This window comes from Mauremys reevesii, linkage group 7 (assembly GCF_016161935.1).
Source record: "Mauremys reevesii isolate NIE-2019 linkage group 7, ASM1616193v1, whole genome shotgun sequence".
Taxonomy (NCBI): domain Eukaryota; kingdom Metazoa; phylum Chordata; order Testudines; family Geoemydidae; genus Mauremys; species Mauremys reevesii.
Window position 1 is genome coordinate 31,603,809 of NC_052629.1, and position 19,779 is coordinate 31,623,587.

General features: G+C 38.6%; 1 protein-coding gene across 9 annotated transcripts in view; it reads left to right on the top strand.

Moving 5' to 3' along the window:
* PLCE1 (phospholipase C epsilon 1) overlaps positions 1 to 19,779 on the top strand; it is a 312,093-nt gene that overhangs the window by 30,558 nt on the left and 261,756 nt on the right. For 8 of the 9 annotated variants that reach the window (XM_039546692.1, XM_039546694.1, XM_039546690.1 and 5 more), the window contains one exon: positions 10,571 to 12,155. In XM_039546692.1, coding sequence (XP_039402626.1) covers positions 10,953 to 12,155 — 1,203 coding nt within the window. In that variant the 5' untranslated portion in view covers positions 10,571 to 10,952. Of the gene's footprint in view, positions 1 to 3,656; positions 3,694 to 10,570; positions 12,156 to 19,779 lie in introns of those variants that run through there. The other variant, XM_039546695.1, reaches the window with a different exon arrangement.

Sequence of the window (19,779 nt, forward strand, 5' to 3'; positions counted from 1 at the left end):
GCAATGGTACAACTACATGTCTGTCTTCAATGCTATTGTTGCTTTTCTCTATAAAATATTGAAAAGTGTAGATAGTAACTGTAGGTAGATATGTTCTTTTAGAAGTCTAGAGTATTTTTAGGAATTCATTTTGATCCTCAGAAAATAAGACTTGGGTGAGATAAAGCATAAGCACATTGCAGTCTATGAGTATGGAGATAATGATGCACTATAAAAAAGCATTAGGGTTTATGGTGTCATGTGTAGATCTGGGGTCAAAATTCAAATGCTCACTGCAAAGTTTGATGCAGTTGGAATGGAAGAAGGATCCATAAGCCTGCATTGCACAAGTTCATCTGTTACTACTCTGACTTTAGTTGCTACATTATGTTGGTGATTCCAGTGAAGCAAAGGGAGATCTCTAGATTCTGCAAAATCTTTGAACACTGTTGACGTTCCTGTTAGTCAAGATTGTAGTGGTGATTGGCAGGTTAAGTGTTTGGCAATGTAATTAGCACGTCCCATAAATCTTCAGACCCGGGCAGTTTCCCTAGCTATGATGAAATGACAGTGTCCAGTGAAAGGGAAGACCATCTACAATATATAATGCAATACAATTTTTTGTCATGGTTTCATTATGAAAAATCAGAGAAAATGTTCAGTATAACCCCTTTGAAGCTCTCTTCCTTTTTGGGTGGAGAGTCATCTGAAAAAAAAAATCAAGTGTCTCACTTAGCTGGACTTCTTGATATGAAGTTGGACTGGTTATCTTCACCAACTTAAATCCAAGGGAATTAACAGTACATCCAATGATCTTTACTCAGTTGTGGGAGAAGTTGGAATTTCACGACTGGATTTATTTACATAAAGTCAACACTGCCAGTTCTTTCAGCATCTGGGAAAAGGAGTGCAATAGTGAAAAATGTTTGGTCAGCCGTGAAACTGCTGTTGGCACGTGCATTTTCCTGGGTCTGTGATTCACAACAGCCATAGAGAATGGAGAGGGAGATTAGTAATCTTGGTGGATTTGACTGAGATGGCGGATGATAGAAGGACTTTGTTCATTTAATCAAACTAGATTGGGGTGGGCAAACTTTTTTTGGCCCGAGGGCCACATCAGAGTTGCGCAACTGTGTGGAGGGCTGGGTAGGGAAGGCTGTGCCTCCCCAAACAGCCTGGTCCCCGCCACCATCCACCCCCTCCCACTTCCCGCCCCCTGACTTCCCCCCTCAGAACCCCCAACCCATCCAACCTCCTTGCTCTTTGTCCCCTGACCACCTCCTCCCGGGACCCCCGCCCCCTATCCAATCCCCCTGTCCCATGACTGCCCTGACCCCTAATCAACACACCCGCCCCTGACAGCCCCCGGGACTCCTACCTCTATCCAACCGCCCTCTGCTCCTCATCCCCTGACCACCCTCCCGGGACCCCGCCCCTAACTGCCCCCCGGGATCCTACTCCCTTATCCAACCCCACCCCTTACTCCCTGTCCCCTGACTGCCCTCCTGACACCTATCCACATCCCCACTCCCTGACAGGCTCCCCGGGACTCCCATTCCAACCGTCCCTGTTCTCCATCCCCTGACCGCCCTCCTCTACCGGACCGCCTTGCCAACCAATACGTAAAGCGCAAGGGGTACTTTTCAGTGGTGCTGCAGGCACTGGTGGATCACAAGGGACGTTTCACCGACATCAATGTGGGATGGCTGGGAAAGGTGCATGATGCTTGCATCGCGTTCTCCTCCTCCTCTTCCTCATCTGCAAAATCCTCCTTCCTTTTGTGTGAGGTGTCCACAGACAAGGGTGGGGTAATGGTAGGGTCCCCCCGTACAATGTCATGCAGCTCATCATAGAAGCGGCATGTATGGGGCTCTGACCCGGAGCAACCATTTGCCTCCTTTGTCTTTTGGTAGGCTTGCCTGAGCTCCTTAACTTTCATGTGGCACTGTTGTGTGTCCCTGTTGTAGCTTCTCTTCACTATGCCCTGTGTAATCTTGGCATATATATTAGCATTTCTTCTTTTTGATCGGAGTTCGGCCTGCACAGATTCTTCTCCCCATACAGCAATCAGATCCAGTGTCTCCCTTTTGGTCCATGCTGGAGCTCATTTGCGATTCTGGGGGGACTGCATGGTCACCTGTGCTGCTGAGCTCGCCACACTGACCAAACAGGAAATGAAATTCAAAATTTCCCGGGGCTTTTCCTGTGTACCTGGCTAGTGCATCGGAGTTCAAAGTGCTGTCCAGAGCGGTCACATTGGAGCACTCTGGAATAGCTCCCAGAAGCCAATACCATTGAATTGCGTCTGTACTACCCCAAATTTGACCCAGCAAGGTCGATTTTTAGTGCTTCTCCTTTTGCCGAGGAGGAGTACAGAAGTCGATTTTAAGAGCCCTTTAGGTCGATGGAATGCGGTTGATTGTGTAGACGCATTCATTTTAAAATCAACGTAACGCAGCTAAATTCGACCTAACCCCGTAGTTTAGACCAGAGCTTAGGTTGGTAGGGGTGTAAACGCATTTTTACCTAGCTTCTTTTTATAACCTATTTCTAGGTTTTTTATTTATTTATTTATTTAAATATGAAGTTACTAAATAATAGTCAGTACTAGCTGGCACTTTAAATCTTAAAACACTGTACCAGTTATTAAGCTAAGTGAATATAGATGAAAAATGTCCTTTATTAAATTGGTTTCAGAGTCTTATGGTTTACAACCTAAAACATTTTGTGGATGTGAGTGCTGAAATGTTGCCATGTTATCTTTTAATTATTCACTTGTTTTGTTGGCTGACCTTTGAATCCAGGGTGATTCACCTTTTGGATCTAGTTTTCCACATTTTTACTTTTCTGTACTGATAGAGGGAATATATTTCATTTGAGGCTTAAATGATGTCAGAAAGGTACCAGTGTAGTTATTAGTGGATTTCTTTAGCTATTTAGTGGCTTTAGAAAATCTCCGTGTGAGGCTATAACCAAGGTGCAGGCTTTTGTAGGTTGTCCCATGTGCTTTTATATTCACAATTATTTATACATCATAATGTTTTGAGTGCTTTTTGGCAAAATAATATTAATTGGGATAATTTAAACATTGTTTGCATATTTGGGTGTGTGTGTGTGTGTGTGTGTGTGTGTGTATGTATGTGTGTGTATGTATATATATATATATATATATATATATATATATATATATATATATATATATATATATATATGTATAATATATATTTTTTTTTTTTAAGTTTTCTATACTCCCCAGATTTTGACTGCTCATGTGCAAGTATGCAGAAAGGGGGACTTCCCATGCCATCCTTATTTGCATATCTCTGCAGAGGTGATAACTAGCATCCTGGTGCTAGTTTTCCATAGGTGGAGGAATGCAAGCTATACTTTAAAAAAGGCAGTTGCTGCCTCATTGTGCTCTCCTAGTATCCCTGGAGACATTCTACCCACCTCTGTGTTCCTCAGACATATGCCCTTGGACAGCTGCAGTCTGTGAAGCACTCTCCCATGTGCCTGTGGCTTCAAAAGCTACATGTAATGCCCATGTTCCTGGGTGCGTCGTCAGCAGCAGGGATCAAACCTGGGGCCTATGGATCTTAATGCATGAGTCTCCAATGCTTGAGATAAAAAATCCCAGCTTTTAGCTAGGGTTGTAGCAGACTTGTCAATCTCTAGGCCTAGCAACTACCAGAGGGGGACAGAATGCCCAACTAAGTGAGCATGGATTAACTACAATATATAACCCTAGCCACAGAAAAGTTTACCATTGAAAATGCCCATAGGCTTCCAGAATGTTTCAAAATATTATTTTATTTTAGTAGCTTCTTACGCTGGTGCACAGGTACTATGTTAACATCAATGTTTTTACATGTTGAATGGTGTAAATTACCATTTACTGAATCAGTTTTCTGGTCTTGAGTGAATGCTGTAAAATTAAGTTGCATACCAATGTTGTAAGCTTTTTCTGCCTTAAATAAATTAGTTGCTTTGAAAGAATCAGTTACTGAAGCAATAAATACATTATTCTCAGTGACCATTCATAGCATTTTCTCTTTATTTCTGGTTTAGCAGCATTACAGGAAATATATTTATGAATATGATATAGTAAATTTACTTTTTTTAGGTTGGCTGGAATTTTCTTGTGCAGACAGGAAAGGTGAATTGGTAGTCTGAGGTTTATTGATAGATGAAAGAAATCCTCCAAAAATAGTACAGAATTTATGTATATATTTTGATCTCTACAACCTCATTCTTATATTAGAAGAGATCTAGTGCAGTACGGCACAGAAGTTGGAAGAATATAAACAAGGTATCTAGAGAAAGCAAAACTAAAAAGATGTTTTTTACCCCTATACTTTAAAATTGATTTTAAACACAGGGTGTTTAAAATAATAAACCAATCGTGTCCTCCACATTAAAAGCCACAGGAGGCCAAAATGTAAGTAGAAAAGTCTATTGACTTGAATCTGAGGGGTTTCAGCTGCATCATCCCTTAAAACGAGGGTTTGGCAGCTCATGAAGTTGGGACTGCAGATCCCCATGCCAGTGGCTCCTTGCCTGTGCCTGACCAGAAGCCACAGCAGTGGGAGGGTTGGATTTGAAGGCACAGGGTAGTAATCCATAGAGATTAATGCAGAAAGGTTCAGTGGAAACTTCTGTGGGCATTTTCCCAGAGTGTGATGTGGGAAAAGTTGCAAAGAAAAGTTTTCATGTCTGTTTAGGGTGATGGGTCAGGGTAGATAAAAATCAGTGATTTTAAAAAAAAAACAGATTTTTCTGTTTTTAAATTGGAATTTTTTAAATTAAATGGAATACAGTTTTTTTTAAAATAAACCTGTTTAAAATTAAATTTGAAAATATAACTACCTATGTTCAGGCCTAAATGCACCACTTATTAATATTTAAGTTAATTAAAAATACATGTTTGTTGCCAGGTTTTCAAGAACTTAAGTCACTGAACTGGTAGAAGTCACCAGATAGGCACCTTGCACTAGAGTTGTTTAAAGCACCTTTTGATAACAGTAACCTCTGTTGCATGTGGAGAGGAGAATATTTTTTTAAATTTCAGCTTAGTCAATTAGCTCCATTGAATGACTAGTTCATTCAGAGTTAAGAAAAAGATTAGGAGTTGAAAAAGGAAAGCTTGTTGTCCTCTTCTAATCTATGAATAAAAACTAGGTATGAGAGAATGAGACCACATAATTCTAAAATCTGGAAGGACATGGTGACCAGAAACAATCAGTTTGATTCACTAACTACAAGTCTTCCTTTGTTTAGTAAATCAGTTAGTTTTAAAAGCAAAACATTTTGATAAACCTTTTGGATTTTTTATTATGTATCTAGCACATTTAAGGTTGTTTAATTTTAAAAAAAAGATGTTATTTGTGCACAATTCACTATTTTCTAAGATTAAAAATATAAACATTAAGAATCTGAATAAATATAACATAAGCTATATAATAGCTGAAATAGATGTGTATAGCTATAGTGTATTCTCCTAGTTAGCAAAAAAAAGTGCCAAATTTAGTGTAAAGGCTTATATTTAGTTGCAAATCAACATGTTTTACCAACCATTGAGGTTCAACCTTCCTTTTGGTAAATAAGTAAATACCAAGGTAAAACAAGATTGAAACTGATTTATATCAGTTTCCCCCTTGCTGAATTAAATCATAATTAAAATAGTGTGGTTTAAATCAATCCACCTTGAGGGCAGAGGTGTGGCATGTAACATTATTGCTGAGGAACCCCCAACCCCTGGACAGAGTTTTGGGCATTGACGTGTGCTTTTTCTGATCCATTCATTCCCCAACTGGCTAAAATTGAGGGATGTGATCTAAGCAGAAGTAACTAGTTTTATTTAAAATATTTCATTTGGGGAAGATTCTCTCATGGTAAGCAGATTTTCAGAATTAAATGAAAGCTTGATTTTACTAAAATGCTGTAACCGCAGGTGGTAATTTTAAAAAAATGATTAGTTTTAATAGAGTTAGGTGACAAGAAACAGCTGTTTATTTTAGAATGCTTTTTTTTCCTTTTTTTTTTTTTTTTAATGCTTTATCCTCTTTGGACTGGCCTCTCTCGGTTCTGCTTCTATCTCTCTGGCCGTTCCTTAAACGTCTCTTTTTTTGTCCGGTCATCCTCTGTTCCGCTTGCCATAGTGATTCCACAGGAATCTATCCTTTGGCCCTTTTATTTTCTTTGTCATTTCCTTAGATCAGTGGTGCCCAGCCTTATTACACAGGAGGGATTCATAAACCTAAGCACAACCTTGTGTGGGCCAAAGAGATTTAAAGTCACCTGTATTGATTTATATTTTAAGTTCTGCTTGTTTGGTACATTTTTAGGTTGTGTCTAGGTACAGTATTGTCTTTTTACACACTTGTGTAAACTAAAATCATGTAAACACGACGAAAAAACTAATGAATCAGCTGTTAGTATATTGCATTGAAGCAGGCTGCCGGCCTTAGGAAATGCTCTGCTGGGTCATAGGTTGGGAAATGCTCTGGTGGGTCATAGGTTGAGCACCCCTGCTTTAGCTGATCTTATCTGCTCCACATGGCTTTAGTTAATATCTCTATGCTGATGACTCTTTAATTTGTTTGCTCCTGAGGTTTTTTTTTTTCATCCATTCATTTCCACATCTCAGCCTGTCATTCTGACATCTCCTGCTGGATTGCCATTCAAATTCAGCATTGTCAAAAGTTAACTCCTTAGTTTTCCTCACAAACCCTCCCAATTTTTTGTCATTTTGACAAAGACCAACAACCTCCCTGGCGCTCAAGCTTGTTGTTAATTATTTGTATTACACTATAATACCTAGGAGTCCAACTCCTGGTTTTAAAGGTGTTGGTTTTGTGGATGTTTATGTGGAGCTCCTTCTAAACATGAGGTCCAGCATGAGAGAGAGAGAAGTAAGGAGCTTGTTTGAAAATGTAATAAATGGGGATAGAGTCTGACTTCATGGGGTGATCACAGGTGAGAGTTGACATCGCAGTGGTGAATGAGAGATGATAGATAAGATGGCAATAACTTGGGAGGGGTTTAAAGTGAAGACCAATAGCTTATGTTTGATGTGATAGAAAAGGGGGATGCAAAGAGAGTGGAGATGTGGTCAGAGACTGGCTAGGAAATTGATCTTTGCAGCCACATTCTGCATTGATATGAGTATACAAGTTTGCATTTGTCAAGCCCTGAGAGAAGGATATTACAATAGTAGATATGTGAGATGAGTTTTCGCTATGTGGCTGGATAGGAAAGGACATATTTTAGAGATGTTTTGTGGAAGCAAGGAGGTTTGAGTTGATTCAGAACAGAGAGCATATGCTTGTCTAGCTAAGCATGGGAGGGTTGTATGATATATGTTGCACCAAGTAGAAACTGTGCAACTTGTGCTAGAGATCCTTACCTGGGTTTACTCCTGGTGTTGCCTCACCACAATAAGTATTTTATTGCTTAATATAGAACTTGTTCCAGGTGTTTAACTCTTTCCCTCCTTCCAGGGGAAAGGGTTGGGACTTGGGCAGAGGCAAGTGGCTGGTGACCCTGGGATCCCCTTCCTCAACTCAGGGAACTTCCCACCTCACACATTTTCTTTCAGCCCCTATTGCAAAAACTGTCATCCAGGCTCTCATAATTTCCCCTTTTGATACCTCCTCTTTGGCCTCCTTGATACTCACATTAACCCTTCCAATCTGTACAAAATGTACATACAGTAACTCCTCACTTAACGTTGTAGTTATGTTCCTGAAAAATGTGACTTTAAGTGGAACGATATTAACTGACTCCAATTTCCCCATAAGAATTAATGTAAATGAGGGGGTGGGGGTTAAGGTTCCAGAGCAGCTTCCCCTACTCTGCAAACACCAGGGACAGGGGGCTCAAGCCTCAGACTGCCCACTCCACCCTGCCCCCAAGCCCCCACCCTTGACCTGCCTCTTCTCCCCCCATCACCTCCTCCCCTTACTTCGCACGCTGCATCCTGGCCCCTCTCCCCTCCTGCCCCTCCCTTCTAAAGGCCACAAGCCAGCTGATTGCCACGTTCGGGAGGCAGGGGAGGGAGAAGGAACCTGCACGCCGAGTGCTCGCTACTCCCCCCTCCCTCCTGCCTGGGGCAATCAGCTGGCTTGTGGCATTCAGGAGACAGGGGAGGAAGGGGGAGCCTGCGTGCCAAGTCCTCGCTCCTCCCTCCTGCCTCCAAAATGCCACAAGCCAGCTAATTGCCGCGGCCAGGAGGGAGGAGGAGGGAGGGGGAAGACGCTGATCCGCGGGGTCTGCTGGTGGGTGGCAAGCGCTGGGGAGGGAGAGGGCATAGGGAGACTGCCAGCTGTGGAGAAAGCAGGCACCCAAACAACGTAAGAGTGGAGCATTGCACAACTTTAAATGAGTATGTTCCCTAATTGATCAGCAACGAAACAACGTTATGCGGGATGACTTTAAGTGAGGAGTTACTGTACTAAAATGCTTGTTCTGACTGTGACAGGTTGGACTCCCCCTCCTGTCTAGGATGACACCTGATGTACTGGGGTTTAACTGAGCCTCTCCTGCTCAACCAACCTGGGTTCCCCCTCCCTGCTTTCCTGAATTAGGCTCTCTGGCCTCTTGTAGTGTGCACACACAGAGATAGGGCCCCACCCCGCTGCAGACACAGACTGAAGTCAGCTCTGTGTGAGAGGGCTACCCCAGCACTCACGTGCCCACCCCTTTTGGGAGACAAACCCAAAATAATACTGTCTTGCACTGTATAGAAATATCTGTACAGTGCAAGCTCATAAAATGTTCCCTCTTCCTCAACATGAAGAGAGAGATGCACGACTTCTCCCCCCCCATTAGAAATTGCATAAACTGGGTTTAATAATAAACAAAACAAATTTTATGAACTATAAAAGGCAGTTTTTAAGTGGTTCAAGAGATAGCGAACAGAACAAAGCAGTTTACTAAGCAAATGAAACAAAACATGCAAACTAAGCTTGACACACTAGGTAGGTAGGATATAAATTAGAAAAATTTCACCCTGAATGATAAACAGGTTGGCAGATTCTTAAGATTGCCTTGGTTTTTCCAGGTTTTCATACACAGGCTACAGATCTTAGCCTGGGACTATCACTTCTGACAGTTCAGTCTTTGTTCCTCAGGTGTGTTGTTGTAGGGAGAGTGAGGACCCCCACATGTTGTCATTGTCCCTCTTTTATATCTCCCCCCCAACCCCCACTTACTGTTCTTCTACAAACTTAATGGAAAGCTTTTTTTGCTTTGACCTGGGTCAAACAGTTCCCATTGTGTAGAGCTATCTCTGAGAGGTTTCTATTGCACACTGTTCCTGGGGTAATCTTTATGCTTGTGTTCATTTCTTCAATAAGCCACTAACATTGTTTGGCCTCATCTAATGTAGCACATTTGAAACACAGAGACCTGGTCAATATTCCCAGCTTCAGATACAAAAATAATACATGCATACAAGTTGGATAAACACATTCAGTATATCATAACCTTTAATGATACCTTACACGAGTCATCTTGCATAAAGTACATCTCAGTTATGTCATGTCCATACTATAAGCATATTTACATAACGACTATGAAGCATAATGTCATACTGACCATGTCATGTTCCGTTAGCTCTCTTCTCTGGCTTTTCCTCCTTCATACCAAGTTCAATCCTCTGTCCTTGCCCTCAAGTCCCTGCACAACTGTCTTTTTACTTTTCTCTCACATCTCCTCTGCTGTACCGGTGGTAGCAGCCTTGACACAAGACACTTGACTAGAAGAAATGAGTTACCTCATAGTGGCAAGGTTTAAGGGCAATTAAGGATAGTCATGTAATCTTAAAAAAAAAAAAAACCTTGTTAAGGCATGACTATTCCATGTGTGTTGTAACTTCCCCCCTACTGTGTGTCTATCTCTTTAATTTTGATGAAAAGAATCAATTATTTTTCAAAGGACATCAATAATTGAACTTTTCTGAAAATATTTTACCAACTTTAGTGATAAGTAACCCCTAAAATAATTCTGAAAGATATCTCATAAAACCAAGTATTTTTCACTCTGTTTATATTATGCATGTTCAATTTCACAGTTTCACCCCATACAGTCAAATTTTCCTGTTCGGGTTTTTTTTTTTCATACAATAGTATGGAGAACATTTTTTAAAATAAGAAAATGTGGTTGTAAAACCGTAAATATTGATGGAGGGAGTTTAAGGGAATGTCTATACAGCAAAAAGGCCTGTGGCAGTGAGTCTTCAAGCCCGATCAACTGATTTGGGCTTGCAGGGCTCGTACTACAGGGCTGGAGCCCTGGTTCTGAAACCCAAGCCCAGACATCCACACTATTGTGTTTAGCCCTGCAACGTGAGCCCTGCAAGCCCAAGTTAGTTGACCTGGCTCTGAGAATTGCTGCTGCTCGTTGTGTAGATGTTCCCTAAGACAGATACTTCCTGAAACTATTTTCAACTTATTTTTTTTCAGTTCATTAGATCTCAAGTTGACTGTGTCCTCTTAACATTCTATGAACAGCTTTTACATACTATTTCTGGTTGTTGTTATGACTATGCATTTCATACCATGGAATTTAACACATTGTCTTTTTCTTGCAGGAAACTAATGAACATTGGATGTTATATGGTGAGATACATCTTTGTGATGGATTATATGTTCAAATATGCTCTTTTTCTACAAACTGTAGCAACAAACAGTACCCTGCATATGACAGAAATGCTGACAGTGGAAAGAAAATTGTCAACTGGCAATATCACATTTAAAAACTGCTTTAAGAAAATCTGTAGTTCACATCAGTAATCCACAGCTGGTAAAGCTTTGTAGTTCGTAATGCATATGCTTTTAAAAGTAATAAAGGATTCAATGTGTTTTTACACAGTGTGTCTACACTGATAATTTAACACTGAATTTTCGTACACTGAAATCATGGTATGATTATCAGTGAGGAAAAATAGAATATTATCTAAAAACTTTGTCAAAATGACCTCTGAGGAAATGGCAGCTTCTGTACTTGTGTCTGTGACACAGGGTAAAGTGATACCTGCTCAGTCAGCTGGAGATGAAAATAGTGAAAATGCTTTGGACACCAATGTTATAAAAAGACATATTGCTAATCAAGGAAGGCAGACTACACGTACTTTCTCGTACTTACACAGACTTAAAGAAGAACATCTTCAGGGCTCGCTGCCCAAAATTTTCTCTTTGGCAAATGGAGAAGAAATGACTGATAACAGGAGTAATGAAAACTTCTGGGAGAAAAACACATGCATCCCTGGTTCAGTGGAGTTTCTTAACATGAATTGCAACATTATAAAGAAAAAATGCAAGAGCAGTGTTCCGCATAACCAGTTACATAAATCATGTGATTTTTTAGCAGAAGAACACACATGCTTGGAAACTGGAATTTCTACTTCACAGGAAAGGACCATGTTTGCTGAAATTCAGTTGAAGATGGATAGACCTTCAGTAGAGATGAAGTCATTAAGAAACCAGTCAGTGGTAAATAAAAGTGGCACCGATGATGTTGATAATGTAGCAGTGTTTCACTTTCGCTATGCTAGTGAAAGAAATATATCAAAAGCTTTGTGCACACTACACAACAGCTTCATTTTGGGTGATTGTTTACAGCATGTAAATGTTGGTAATGATCGCACCAGCGATTCAACAGCCTGCACTTGTAAATTAATGGAATTGACAAATAATTGTGACAATAAAAATGGACAACAGTTGTGTGATAACTGTGACACTTTAAGGGACAAGTTTTTATGTGTGGAAAGAGCAGCACGAAAGGTTAGAGTGGCATGCCCAAGTCACAGCTTCTATGGTGGTAATTTTACTGGAAAAATGCCCTCGAAGCCTTTTCTGAGTCATTTTGAAGATTGCAGTGATAACTGTGAAGAAGGGATGGAGGAATTTTATAGAAACAAAAAGGAACGTTCCACTTTACTAATCAGACGTTTTTGTAAAAATGATAAGGAGGTTAAAAAATCAGTTTATACTGGAACCAGGGCAATTGTTAGGACTTTACCTTCAGGGCATATTGGAGATGTTGCTTGGGATTATGTGGAGCAGAGGAGAAACAAGAGTGACTTAAAGCATTGTAGGATTATCGCAAAACATGTAACTATTCAAGCCTTAAGTCAGGAATTAAATTCTGATCTTGTGAAATCCATAGGGTGTGAGGTAAGCTTTTAATATTTTTTTTCATGTAAACATGTACTGAACTGATGTTTTGATTTAACAAAATTATTACATAGTTTATTGGTTAAGCTCTTGAAGAGGGTGTCAAACTACATGATTTAACTAACACAACCTTGTAGATATGACATAATATAGCCACAACCACTATGCAAAAACAAGCTTTTATTATGAATAACATTTAAGATGCATTTTATGATTATGTCTGTTGATACCAACTAGCATAGCAATATGTTAATTAAGTCTTCCATTTTCTATGTTGAACACTCCTTTTTAGAAGGGTTTGTCTCATCCTTAAACTCATTTTGTCTAAAAATTGGCACAAGAGTTTCTAATCAGAGGTGGAATAAAAATAAATCATCCATTTTTATGGACTTTCTAAAAATGAAACAGAGACATTCTTAATGTTTCTAAATTAGATTTATTTTTATTTTTTTTATTTTATTTTTTTAAAATTTTCACACTAATACTATAATGTTCCATGATATGGATTGATATAGAACGATTGTAGTGAAAAAATATAGGTTGCAGTAATAAGTATTTAAAAAAAATACCTAGATATTTCATCTGAATTTCATGTTTGAACATTACTTCTGCACATATAAATAACTATATCTTTATAATGTATATTATGATAGTTGCATACTGTGTATTGATATATATGGTGTCTTAACTTATATTCTGTTGACTAAATATCATTCTAAGCCTTCATCCACAATTTATTATGAACTCTCAAAAAGTTGTAGAAATGATATGGCACTTCCAAAACAAATAATATTAATTGTGAAGCACTTTTACATCATGCTGTTCAGAGTTCTGCAGTTCCATCACTATAGAACTGGAAGCAGAAACTACACTTGGCAATGGAATTTATAAAAAGCTTTTTTCACAATATTGCTAACAAAATGCCATTTTAGAATGGAAGATTAAAGTTCTTTTCTTTGGCATCAGGTTCAGCCAGCATCTAATGTCAGTGTTGTTGGGTATTTGACTTCACTTTTGCCAACCATATGCTGCCATGACATTTAAAATAATTTAAAAGTCAGTTGTAATAAGTTTATATAAAATGAACTCTGATTTTATTAATCATAGCATTACTCTTTAGTCGTGTTGACATCTGTTATTTTCATAACACTAATATGTGTAAGTGATGTAGTATTTTGTGATTGGACAATCATCTCAAGAGTATAAATACTGATATCAAATCCATTCTCCATTTTTGAGGTGGTTCTTGATTTTACAGTTTGACTAGTCAGCTGTCATTTTAACATTCACTTTGGATACCTGTGATTCGGGCAGAATCTTAGTAAACAATATGTCCGAAGAACAGCAAGTGTATCTAGTTCTTGGAATGCAGCAACTAGTCACATATGGAGTAGTGGTGGAATCATTGCTACTCCAAAGGATATTGTTGCTATTGTCAGATCACAAGACTGACAAAAAGGCCATGTGACTGCCTGTTTAAAGAAAGAGTTTTAATTTCATCTTTAAAAAAAAAACCCTCTATTCATTTCCAGAAAAAGTGGAAGAAGTTTTCAAAGGCAACTACCTGGCATTTGTGACTTTGAAAATCTTCTTCAGTGTGTGTGAGTAATTCTCCTGTAGTAGTCCATATTACATTTAAATATTATTTATTCTCATTCATTATTCAGTTGTATTTTCCTGGTATAATTTACACTTCCTATATATTTTCATTTTACTTTTTTTCTAAATTATTTAAAGTGTTGAAGAAAAAATAAACTTGAAATACATCTATAGGGACTTCTAATTTTGTTTCACATATCATATGGGAGAGGGTGAGCACTTTCTTTTGGTCCCTGATTTAAGTACTTACGCATGTGAGTACTCCATAGGATTTAAGTGCTTTGCTGAATTGGGGGTGTGGAGCAAGCTGTTCCAATTCACTACTGTGTAGAGAAATTTTCCTCAATTTCCTGAAGAAGGTTTTTAAAGGAAAGCCAAAAATAAAATGAAATACCTAGAGTTTTTTACCTTGTTTGTCTCTGCCTGACTTTTTGTTGGATCTCCAAAGTTACTGATTTGTTACAGTTGAGTTGAGCAATATTCCTGTTATGCTTGTATCTTCTTTAATGAATTCTCCTATTCCTATGTTCATGAAGACTCTAAAAAGCAAATAAGATAAAGAAATCAAGAAAATGTATAAGTAGAACTTTCTACATAAGCTACTGCTTCTTTTTATGTTTGGCTCAAGTTATGAGAGAGAGAGAAAGAAAATGGTATTTCTCAAAGCATAATTATTTATGCAGTACCTGAATGCTTTGGTCAGTGAAATTGGAACAATTAAAACAAAACAGCTTCTCGTATCTCAGAGCTCTCTTGCTAATGTTTCTGATTGTTTTAGAAAAATATATTTGTTTTGGGTTTATTTCTTTATTTTTGGAAGGATAAATTTGAGATTAAAAATGTCAAAATTAATTCCTGATATTAGTGAATACAGCTCCACTGACTTGGAGTAAAATCTGCCTGCACAAGGTGTGAATTTGACCCAAAGTCCAATCTAACTAGGATAGAATACAACAAAACTGGAGTAGTGAATATGGAACCATGGAAGCACAATTTCTGTGACATAGTATTCCCCAGACCTTGGAACCTTGCAGAAGCTTCTCTACTAGAGTTATATGGTGTTGCTCCTCCCACAGTACTTAGTTAGTTTTGGCAAAACTGCTAACTTAGATATAGTCTCCTGTGCCTGGTGGCACATGAAGTGAACCATTTTTTGCACTGCTGCCTGTCTGGATCAAGATGTTTGACTCCATCTTAAGTTGTATTCATGGTGGTAGAATCCTTTTCAATCATCATATAATAGATCATTCTTTGTCCTTCATGCCGCCTTTTCCCTCCAGGTGGAATCCTATCTAAGACATACCTTGTGCTTCTGTCATAGGGTATCCTAATTACCTGACTAGATCGCCAGAACTGTGTCTGTATAATTTGAGTCCGCAGTCTGCTGACCCATGCAGCACAATACTTCCACATTGGTTACATAATCTCCTTGGTAAATTCCCAAGATTCTTTTCAATGCTGGTGGAATTCATTGAGCTTTCTCCTGTGTACATCCACTATCTGCCATGTTTCTGAGGCATACAGAAGTCCTGGGAGAACAATGTCATTTTACTGTATATATGTATCTTCTTCCAGATGTTTGACAAATGAGAAAATGATCCTTTGGCTTCACTGATTCTTGCCTTTGCTATTTTAGTGAGTTGGCCATGAACAGATATTGTACATACAAAGTGGAGGAAGTCATCAACTCTTCCACATTCTTCTTCATCAATCACATATGTGCCTGTATTGACAGCATTCTCTCCTGCCTCCATAGTCTTGGTCTTCTGTGTACTGACACACAATCCCACTGTAGTTGTTTCTGCTTTTATGCTCATAAAGAGTCTTTTTTCATTTTGTCCAAGTTGGTGTCTAGTATGACAATATCATCTGCAAAACCTAAGTCTGACAGTTTTTCTTGCCGAAACAATACCATTGTCGTTGGCAGCAGCTGTCACTCTACTCATCACAGTCTGTGACAGTGCAGAAGAGAAGTGGGGATAATTATGCAATAGCAATTTTTAAGCATTCCATGTCTACGCTTTCTGTCCAAATGCAGCCTGCAGACTAGCCATACAAGGCTTTTATCATATTCACATCTTTGCTGGAATTCCAGAGTGCCTCAGGATCTTCCAGCAGGCTTCTGTAGACACTATATTAAACACTTCCATAAAAATCAAGGAAGTTAAAAACCATCTTCTGCTGGTATTCTAGGTTTTTCTCAAGTCTTGTTGTGAAAATCTGGTCTGGATACGACCTACTGGATTGACATCCAGTCTGATCTTCCCGGAGTATTTAATCAACAGCAGTTTTCACCATATTCAAAATGATAATGCAAAACGCTTCACCAGGTACAGATAATGTTATCTCTCCAGTTATCACAAATAAGCTGGCTTGCCCCCCCCCCCACCTTGGGAATTTTGCAGATACACCTTTTGGCTTATCTTTAGGACAGGTCTAGGATTCCTAAACCATTCTATACAATCTGCAGGTGCAGTTAATCATCACTTCCTCTCTATCTTTTAATGTTTTGGAATCTATCTTATCATAGTCTGGTGTTTTACCTCTCTCTTCAATTGGTTTATGACTTTAGTTACTTCCTCAAAGGCAATTACTTTTAGTGATATAAGTTGTCTGCTATTTCTTCACATTTCTCTGTGTTAGTGTTCTGGCTGATTAAGGGCAGCTGGAAATGTTCCGTCTAATGGGTTCTCTACCTTTCCTTTGTGGTTAAAATTATACCATCTCAAGTCTTCACAAGGCCACAATGGTTTGAGAATTAAGTCAGTTTTACAGATACTAGTAAAACCTTTTTAGAATCCCCTCTCTCGTATGCCACCTCAGCTTCTCTTGCTTTATTTTCCATACATTCTCTCATCTCTTTTTTTTTTTGCTGATCTTTTAACTTTCTTGTCTTTTGTCTGCATATTTTTGTTGCGAAATAGCTCTTTTACTGCCGTTTCCTTCTTTAATACTGGTCTTCATCAAGCCTCCGTATATTTGGTTGGAGCCATTATTTTTTCTTAGGTCTTTGCATCCACACTTGCTTCTTTGAGAAACTGCCATTGTTTGGTTACATCATCCATCAGTGTTTTTAACTTTTCAAATCGATTTCTAAGTTGCGGTTTTAAATGTGCCTTCATTTCTGGATATACTAACTTTCTAATATCATAGATGCCATTTGCCTTGCATGGCCTTATTAGGATAATAACAATAAAACTAAATAAAGTTTCCTTTATTTAGTTTTATTGTTATTATCCTAATAAGAAGATGGTGGTTACTTCCAACATTAGCACTCTATACACTTTAGTGTCCTACAGTAGTGTTCTCCAGCTTCTTCTAATGGTAACACACTCAAGCTGTTTCTGGGAGAAGCCATCATTAGATTTCCATATCAATTTGCTTTTCCTTGCATGGAAATAATGTACCCACAATGCAAAGATTGCATGGACCATAGAATTTAACTAAATGTTCTCCATTGTCTATCTGCCCTGGCATGCCATGTCTGCCCATAATGTGTTCATATTCAGTATTATCATCACCAGCCTGTGTTATCCTCATCGGGATATTTAAAAACAATGTCATCTTTATTGGTCTGACTAAGGACATGCTGCAGTTTTTCATGGAAACTGTTTTTGACCTGTTCATCATTGTCACTTGTTAGCATATAACACTGAACAGCTGTGACTTTTCTGCATAGTTCATCACAAAGCAAGCAGTCAGTATTCTTGAGTTTACAGGTTCCCATTCCTTCAGTGTTTTAGCTTCCTTGCTGAATAATATATCTAAGCCTTCCCAGTGTTTTTTGTCATCCTGTCTTCCAGAATATAAAACATTCATGCCTTTCAATGATGATTTGCCTTGTCCAGTCCACCTCATCTCATTCAGTCCAAGTATACTCAAGCAAATATTTTCATTTCTCTGTAACTTAAGTCCTACCTGTGCTCCAAAGTGATCTAATATTCCAATATCCAATTCTTGTGTTAACCTTAGCTGTGAAGATACCTTGTTTCACTTTCAGAAATTCCTTGCAGCTTTGATTCTCCATCATCATAGTATTGGCTGGTTGGCCAGTACTATCTTGGCTTATATCCAGCAGACTGTGGTTCTCCATAGTTGATTTGTATTAGCAAGTTTGTGACAGACTCATCTTGTCTCTGGGCTGATTCCATAATAACAGAAAGTATTTTTGTGTGGTCAGGTTGTTAGCCTGACTCTCAACCCCCTACCAGAAAGATTGGTGGACTGCCTTTAGTCTGGCTTCTACCCTTCGACCCATCTGGCTTTGGTAACCCTACCAGGAGTTTTGCTTGAAGCAGCATTTAACATCTTCTGGAAACTTCATACTGTGCAGCTATGGAAGGACTCTGCTATTGGCAGCAGAATTCCTGCCTCCGCTTGGTACCCAAAGCCCCCCTCTCAAGGGGAATATTGAAGGAAAACTCCACAGCAATGATCTCGTGGAGTTCCTCTACCTCTCCTGCAGGTGTCTTTTTATAGGAGGGTACACTTGGCCCCCAATTTGGTATTTTATTGTGAAGAGATTTTAAAAAGTGCTATAATTCCGAGAAATCTCATTTCCCCACACCTTAAAACAGTATTTTATTTCACAAACCAATATATGCCTTAAAATAAAAATGTTTTTTCTTCTGAAGATTGTATCCATTTGACTTCATAAAAATATCTGAGATTCCTTGTAGTTAAGGATAGAGTGATTTTTACCTATTTAGAAATCAGAGATCAGTCTTCTCTACTAAAACTTCTCACCTGCTGGATGTTAGTACTTTTCCAATTTAAAATATGTAAAATTACCTCACTGTACCATACAGTGTTGCTCTGTGGTAAGGTTCGCTAATGTGATGCCCCCCGTCATAAATAGTGAAAGTATGCAGATGTCTGTACTTGTGTATGACTTGGTAGATGGGCCACATTCCAATGAGGGAATGAGTCTGAACCACATATTTACACAAATCTAGTGAGTGAATGTCAAGTTATGTATCTTTTCACTTAACAGACATTAGCTGAGATTAGATCACATTGTCAATTGCTCAATTAAGGAATGGATGTATTTTAAGTTTCTTGTAGGCATTTCTACCTTCAGTTATTAGAGTCCATCTGCTTTTACATGCACACTGTTTTCCCTGACCTTTCCACCACTGCCACTATCAGTGCATATAGTGCAAGATGTTGAACATTTTGGTTGTGCAGATTTAATTTTAATTTATGGTCACACATCTACAAATTCAAGAAAAGTATCAGCAGTACATAAAATTGTCATACAGAAGTAGTTTAAAAACAGACAAAAGAAGAAAATGTTCAGTAAAATTGCCAGAAGAATTATTGCAAAGTGAGTACCTTTTTTGCCCTAGGACTGAAGACCAGACACAGCAGTGATGTAAATCTGCAAATTTCACTGTTTCCCAACCTGTCACCTTCCACATGATGGTTTCTGGAATTTCCTTTACTTATCCTATTCTATAATTGACCTATTGCACATAATATTCATCAAGCATTCCTAGTATCTTTTTTTATAAAAATGTAGTAAAAAGTTGTTCTGTAATATTGCTCATGTTTTTTTATTATAGTGTCCTTAATAGATGTTTTCATATACCTGCAAATGAACTGTGTACTAGCCAAGTGTTTAATACATTTACTGAGTTTAAAAAAAAATTAAAATCAATCTTAGAGGGAAATGATAGCCAATAAATTAATCTGATTTTTTTTTCATACATTTTTCCCCTTGGTGCACTCTGAGTATGCATGTTTTGTTGGAACAATTGAGTGAACATTAGTACGGTCTTTTGAATAAGAAAATCAGAGCACGTGTCCACACCAGTGAGATTGCCTTGTCACGGTAGAATAGCTGTACCACTCAGCATAGTGCTGTCTGTGGTCTGTGGAACATGTGGGTACCATTGATTAAGTATCTCTTTGCATGATTGTTTCAGTGTTGGTTTGGAAAAGGCACTGGATTGTTGTCTTGCTAAAAATGTTCCTGTTTGCTTGGACTACTGTAGTGTTAATAAGGGATGTAAGAAGGTGAGTT